General features: G+C 15.3%; 1 protein-coding gene across 1 annotated transcript; it reads right to left on the reverse strand.

Annotated features, from left to right (window-relative positions):
* Positions 1-381: 381 nt before the first annotated feature.
* On the reverse strand, positions 382-8,429 carry LOC147656558 (NADH-ubiquinone oxidoreductase chain 5). The gene is given in 1 exon segment (XM_086914514.1): positions 382-8,429. A coding segment is annotated over 1 exon segment (1,467 nt). The 5' UTR covers positions 5,681-8,429; the 3' UTR covers positions 382-4,213.
* Positions 8,430-8,442: the final 13 nt, after the last annotated feature.

The raw sequence follows: 8,442 nt of genomic DNA on the forward strand, positions 1-8,442 counted from the left end.
ATACATCATTTTTTGACCCAATAGGAGGAGGAGATCCTATTCTTTATCAACATTTATTTTGATTTTTTGGACATCCAGAAGTTTATATTTTAATTTTACCAGGATTTGGATTAATTTCACAAATTGTAATAAATGAAAGAGGTAAAAAAGAAATTTTTGGTAATTTAGGAATAATTTATGCTATATTAGGAATTGGATTTTTAGGATTTATTGTTTGAGCTCATCATATATTTACAGTTGGGTTAGATGTTGATACACGAGCTTATTTTACATCAGCAACAATAATTATTGCCGTTCCTACAGGAATTAAAGTATTTAGATGATTAGCAACTTATCACGGAGCAAAAATAAAATTAAATATTTCTATTTTATGATCATTAGGATTTATTTTATTATTTACAATTGGAGGATTAACAGGAATTATATTATCAAATTCATCAATTGATATTATTCTTCATGATACTTATTATGTTGTTGGACATTTTCATTATGTATTATCAATAGGAGCTGTATTTGCAATTATTTCTAGATTTATTCATTGATATCCATTAATTACTGGTTTATTATTAAATATCAAATGATTAAAAATTCAATTTATTATAATATTTATTGGTGTAAATCTAACATTTTTTCCTCAACATTTTTTAGGATTAATATCAATACCTCGACGTTATTCAGATTATCCTGATTCATATTATTGTTGAAATTCAATTTCTTCAATTGGATCAACTGTATCATTAAATAGATTAATTTTTTTAATTTTTATTATTATAGAAAGATTAATAGCAAAACGATTATTATTATTTAAATTTAATCAATCATCTCTTGAATGATTAAATTCAACACCACCAATTGAACATTCACATGTAGAAATTCCACTTTTAATTAAAAATTTAAATTTAAAATTACAATCACTTTTACGTAAATAAATTTAATATGGCAGAATAGTGCATTGAATTTAAGCTTCAATTATAAAGTTTTTTAATACTTTTATTAAAATTAATAAATTAATTTAAATATTAAATTTATTAATATTTCTACATGAATAATATTTATATTTCAAGAATCAAACTCATTTTATGCTGATAATTTAGTATCATTTCACAATTTAGTAATAATAATTATTATTATAATTTCAACACTTACAATTTATATTATTTTTGATTTATTTATAAATAAATTTTCAAATTTATTTTTATTAAAAAATCATAATATTGAAATTATTTGAACAATTGTTCCTATTGTAATTTTATTAATTATTTGTTTTCCATCATTAAAAATTTTATATTTAATTGATGAAATTATTAATCCATTCTTTTCTATTAAATCAATTGGACACCAATGATATTGATCATATGAATACCCTGAATTTAATAATATTGAATTTGATTCATATATATTAAATTATAGAAATTTAAATCAATTTCGATTATTAGAAACTGACAATCGAATAATTATCCCAATAAAAATTCCTATACGATTAATTACTACATCAACTGATGTAATTCATTCATGAACTGTCCCTTCATTAGGTATTAAAGTTGATGCAGTTCCAGGTCGAATTAATCAATTAAATTTAATTAGAAAACGTCCAGGAATTTTTTTTGGTCAATGTTCAGAAATTTGTGGAATAAATCATAGATTCATACCTATTATAGTTGAATCAACATCATTTAAATTTTTCTTAAATTGAATTAATAAAATAAACTAAAATTAAAATAAAAAATTAGTTAAATTTATAACATTAGTTTGTCAAACTAAAATTAATTTCTTAATAAAATTATTTTTTAAAATTCATTAGATGTCTGAAATTTAAGAGTTGATCTTTTAAATCAAATATAGTATTTTAATAAATTACTTCTAATGAATTTTATTCCTCAAATAATACCTATTAAATGATTCATAATTTATTTTATTTATTTAATTGTTTTTTATATATTCATTATATTAATAAATTCATTCTTAATTAAATTTAATTTAAAATTTAAAAAAACTTCAAAATCTTTAAAAAAATGAAACTGACTATGATAATAAATTTATTTGAAATATTTGATCCTTCATTTAATAATTATTTATCATTAAATTGATTATTTATATTTCTTCCTATTATTGTTATACCAAGAACTTTTTGATTAATTCAATCACGTATTTTATTTACATTTAAAACTATTATTAAATTATATATATAATGAATTTAAAGTAATTTCTAAATCTAAATTATCAATCTAATATTATTATTTTTATTAGATTAATAATTTATATTATAATTACAAATTTATTTAGATTAATTCCTTATATTTTTACTTTAACAAGACATTTATTATTAAATATAATTTTATCATTAACATTATGATTTAGATTCTTAATTTATTTAATTTATAAAAATACAATACAATTTTTAAGACATCTTAGTTCCATTAAATTCACCAGTATTTTTAATAAATTTCATAGTAATTATTGAATTAATTAGATTAATTATTCGACCATGAACTTTATCAATTCGATTATCAGCAAATTTAATTTCTGGACATTTAATTTTAACTCTTCTAGGTATTTTTATTAGAAATTTTATTACATTATTACCAATTAATATTTTAATTCAAAATATATTATTAACACTAGAAATTTTTATATCTATTATTCAAAGATATGTATTTTCTATTCTTTTAATTCTTTATTTTTCTGAATCAAATTAAATTAATGAAAAAAAATTTTCCATTTCATATAGTAACAAATAGTCCATGACCAATTATTTTATCATTTAGATTATTCAATATATTAACAAGAACAATGCAATTTGAATTTATTTATCAAATAATTTATTTATAATATTTAATTTAATTAATACAACATTAATTAGTAATTATATGATTTCGAGATATTATTCGAGAAAGAACATATCAAGGATCTCATACACTTTATGTTACAAATTTTTTAAAATTTAGAATAATTTTATTTATTTTATCAGAATTAATATTTTTTATTTCATTTTTTTGAACATTTTTTCATTCATCAATTTCTCCAAATATTGAAATAGATATAATATGACCACCAAAAAATATTAAATTCTTTAATCCATTCGAAATTCCATTATTAAATTCTTTTATTTTAGTAACTTCAGGATTTACAGTAACTTTAAGACATTATTATTTATTAATAAATAATTTAAAATTAAGAAAATTTTATTTAATATTTACTGTTTCATTAGGAATCTATTTTACATTTCTTCAATCAATTGAATATATTAATTCACATTTTTGTTTTAATGATAGAATTTATGGATCAATTTTTTTTATAGCAACTGGATTTCACGGATTACATGTACTAATTGGATCAATCTTGTTACTAATTTCATTTTATCGGATAAAAAATATTCATTTTTCTAATATACATAATATTAATTTTGAATTAGCAATTTGATATTGACATTTTGTTGATGTAATCTGACTATTTCTTTATACATTTATTTATTTATTAATTTAATAAATAAATTTCTTAAATATATATATATATATATAATATATATATATAATATATATATATATATAGTATAATAAATTACATTTAATTTCCAATTAAAAAATTTAATAAAATATTTAATATATATAATTATTTATATCTATATATACTTTATTTTAATTTTTATTATTTCATTTATTTTATTATTAATTAATAAATTTATTTCAATAAAAAAAAAATAGATTTTGAAAAAAGATCACCATTTGAATGCGGATTTAACCCAATTACAAAATCTAATTTACCATTTTCTCTTCCATTTTATTTAATTACTATAATATTTTTAATTTTTGATGTAGAAATCATTTTATTTTTACCAATAATTTTTTATTTAAAATCAATTAATTCAATTATTACATTCTTATTAATTTCATTATTTCTAATTTTATTAATTATTACCTTAATTTTTGAATGAATAAATAATTACTTAAATTGAATATACTAATTTTTAAATTTAAATTTATTATAAAGGATTTATAAAATAAATCAAATCTTTAAGTCGAAATTAAAAGTAAAAATTACTTCTTTATATAAAATATTATAAAATTAGTTAAAGCTAAAAATTAGCAATTTATTGTTAATAAATCATATGAATTATATTTATTCTAACTAAAATAATTTATTATTTAAAAAATTAAAAATTTTCATTAATATTTTCAATATTATGCTCTAATATAAGCTATTTAAATTAAACTTATTAATATATATAATTAATTATAAAAATTATTAAAGAAATTAAATAAATTATAGTTAATAATAAAGTATTGATTATTAAATTTTTAATTTTAATATTATATAAATTTATAAATAATGATATAAACTTCCCTCTAAATGATTCAATAAATATTTTTTCAAATTCAATTTCATAACCAAATATATACATTAATAAACCTAAATAAATTTTCTTATAAATAAAATTTATATTTAAAAATATTATAAAAAATGAACCAATACTATTATTTAATAAATTAAATTTATAAAAATTATATCCCATAACTAATCCTAATATTAATATTTTAAGAATTATAAATTTATAAATTAAAATCAAATTTACACCATATAAATTAAAATTTATTAAATTAAATATTAATTTTCTATAAATTAATCTTAAAATTATCATAATTAATATTGTAATTCCTATAATATCATCTTCTTTAGAAAAAATAACATTTAATTTTAAAAAATTTCTTGTAAAAACTAAAATAATTCGAAAAGTATAAGAAACAGTTAATATTGTTCTTGAAACTAAATTAATTAAAGAAAAATAATTTATTGGTCTATAAAAAAAATATTCAATAATTAAATCCTTAGAATAAAATCCAACTAAAAAAGGAAATCCACATAATCTTAATATAGAAAATATTAAAATTATTCTTTTTAAAGGATAAATATAAAATATACCATAATATATACGTAAATCTTGAATTCTATTTATATAATGCATAAATCTTCCAACACATATAAACATTAATGATTTAAATATTGCATGAATAAATAAATGTAAAAATACTAAATCACTAAAACCTAAAGAAACCATTCTTATTATAAAACCTAATTGACTTAATGTTGAATAAGCAACAATTTTTTTTAAATCTAATTCAAAATTAGCAACTAATCCAGCAAATAATATTGTTAATCTAGAAACAAATAAAATAATATTTTTAAATTCAATATTTAATAAATCAACATATCGAATTAATAAATAAATTCCAGCAGTAACTAATGTTGATGAATGAACTAATGATGAAACAGGAGTTGGAGCTATTATTGCTATTGGTAATCAAGTAGAAAATGGTATTTGAGCTCTTTTTGTAAAAACCATTATTAATAAAAAAAATATTATAAATTTATCTATTTTATATAAAATTAAATTTCATCTACCAAAACAAGTTACAAAACATATTATTATTAATAAACCTGAATCTCCTACTCGATTTAAAATAATAGTAACTATTCCTGATCTAAAAGATTTTATTTTTATATAATAAATTACTAAACAATAAGAAATTAATCCCAATCCATCCCAACCTAAAATAATTGATAATATATTAGGACTAAGAATTAATAAATACATTGAAGCTAAAAATAAAATTATTAAATAAAAAAATCGATTTATTATTAATTCATCTAATCTTATATACCTAATTCTATAAATAATAATCATTGAAAAAATATTCCTTACTAAAAAAATAAATATTAATGATTTATAATCAATCAATACATAAAAATTAAATTTTATTGAATTAATTGAATAAATTAATCATTCTAAAAAAAAACATTTATTAATTAACATTAAATATAATCTTATTATTATTATTAATAATCTAAATAAAAATAATATAATTCCACAAACTAATATTTTTAAAATAATTTAAAATAAAATAAATTTATATCATTGATATCACAAATCAATATTTTAACTTAAACTATTTAAATAAATAAAATATAATTTTAAAAATATTATATTTAATGGAATTCAATGCATTATTAAAATAAAATATTCAACTAATAATCCATTATTAATTTTAAATTCAATATAAATTTTTCCATGATTAATAAATATAAATAAATAAATAGAATAAATAAACCTAAATAAACAATATATAATTAAAACAATAAATATATATTTTAATCAAGAAATTAATCCAATTATTAATAAAACTTCTCTTACTAAATTTAATGAAACTGGTGACCCTATATTTGATGAACATAACATAAATCATAATAAAGCAACAGAAGGTATAAAATTAATCATTCCTTTATTAATAAACATTAATCGTCTATTAGTTTGTTTATAAATTAAATTTACTAAAAAAAATAAACCAGAAGATCTTAAACCATGAGAAATTATTATTATATAACTACCAATTAAACTTAATTTTAAAAAAGTTAATATTCCTATAATTAATAATCCTATATGAACAATTGATGAAATCGCAATAATAGATTTTATATCATATTGACACAAACATATTAATCTTAACACTAAAACTCCAATTGAATTAATAATTACTAAAAAATTTGTAATATAAAAAAAATTAATTTTTAAAATTATTATTAATCGTAATATACCATATCTACCTAACTTTAGTATAATTGAAGCCAAAATTATTGATCCATAATATGGAGCTTCTACATGAGCTTTTAATAATCATCCATGAAATATATATAATGGAATTTTAACTAAAAAAGATATTAATAAATAAATAAATAATAATTCATATAACTCAAAATTAATATATTCTATTAATAAAAATATTAAACTACATTCAATTCAATATATATAATAAATAATATATAATATAGGTAAAGAAAAAACTATAGTATAAAATATTAAATAAAATCCTGATAATCAACGATTTTCTCTATACCCTCATTCAACTACTATATAAAAAATCAATAATAAACCTAATTCATAAAATAAATAAAATAATAATAAATTTATTGATATAAAAACTATTAATAATGAAATTATTAATAAAAAATTAATCAATAAACAATTTTTTATATTTATATTCAAAGAATAAAAAATTAATCCAAAAATTCATAAAGTTAATAAAATTAAACCATATGAATAAAAATTAAATCTTAAATTACAAAAAATTATAATTCAATCAATTCAACTATAATTAAATAAATTAAAAATTAAAACTAATATAATTAAATTACCTATAATTAAATTCAAATTTTTAATTTTTAAATAAAAAATTATCAACAAATAAAAAATTAATATTATTATCATTTTTTAAATCAAATAATTAAATTTTTTTATATTTCTATAAGATCAAATTTAATATTCTTAAATTTTGATGACCAATTTCATAATTTATCCTTACAAGTAAAGATAACCCTAAAACTAATTCACAAACAGAAAAAACTAAATAAACTAAAAACAATCAAGGATTTATTTGAAAATAAATCATTAAAAACAATAAAGTAAATACTACAAATTCTATTATAATTATAAATCTTAAATAATAAATATTGTAATATAACATAAATAAAAAAAATAAAAATAATAATAAAAAAATAATTTTAATGAATTTTAAAATTATTACAATCATGTTTATAACTTATAAATCTAATAAAAGCTAAATAGTTTAAAAATAAAACATTAATTTTGTAAATTAAATATATAAATTATATTATTTTAGCTAAATTAAAATTTCAAAAAAATTTAAATAATTAAATATCAATAATTCCCAAAATTATTATTTTAAATTAAACTATTTTTTGATAATTAAAAATGAAAATAATTCCAATTTATATTTCAAAATTAATATTTTCAATATTATTAATATTATTAATAACAATTTTTTTAAATAAATTATATAACAATCCAATAATATTATTGATTTTTTTAATTATATATTCCATTTTCATTTCAATCTCATTATATACTATTTGTCCAATAAATTCATTATTAATTTTTATAACACTAATTGTATTTATTAGAGGTATATTAATTTTATTTTCATATTTTATTTCTTTATTAAATAAACCAATTAAAATTAAAATTAAATTTATTATTTTATCAATTATATCAACATTATTAATTAATAAATTATTAAAAAAATATTTTATTAACAATTTATATACAAGATTAATATTTAAAAATTTAAATTTAATATCATCATTATATATAAATCCCAATATTATTATATTTATATTAATAATTTTTATATTAATTATTACTTTATTATTAATAACAAAAATTTCTTTTATTGAAAAAAAAACTCTTCGACAAAAAAAATAATATAAATTAAATTATTAAATGAAAAAATATACAAATTTTTTTAATTCAAATGATTTTATAAAAATAATTATATCAACAATTTATTTACCAACACCAATAAATATTAATTATATATGAAATTTTGGATCAATTTTAGGTATTTTCCTAATAATTCAAATTATTTCTGGTTT

This window comes from Apis florea, unplaced genomic scaffold (genome assembly GCF_048593485.1).
Source record: "Apis florea isolate Af1SG1 unplaced genomic scaffold, ASM4859348v1 contig_3652_pilon, whole genome shotgun sequence".
In the NCBI taxonomy this organism is placed as follows: Eukaryota; Metazoa; Arthropoda; class Insecta; order Hymenoptera; family Apidae; genus Apis; species Apis florea.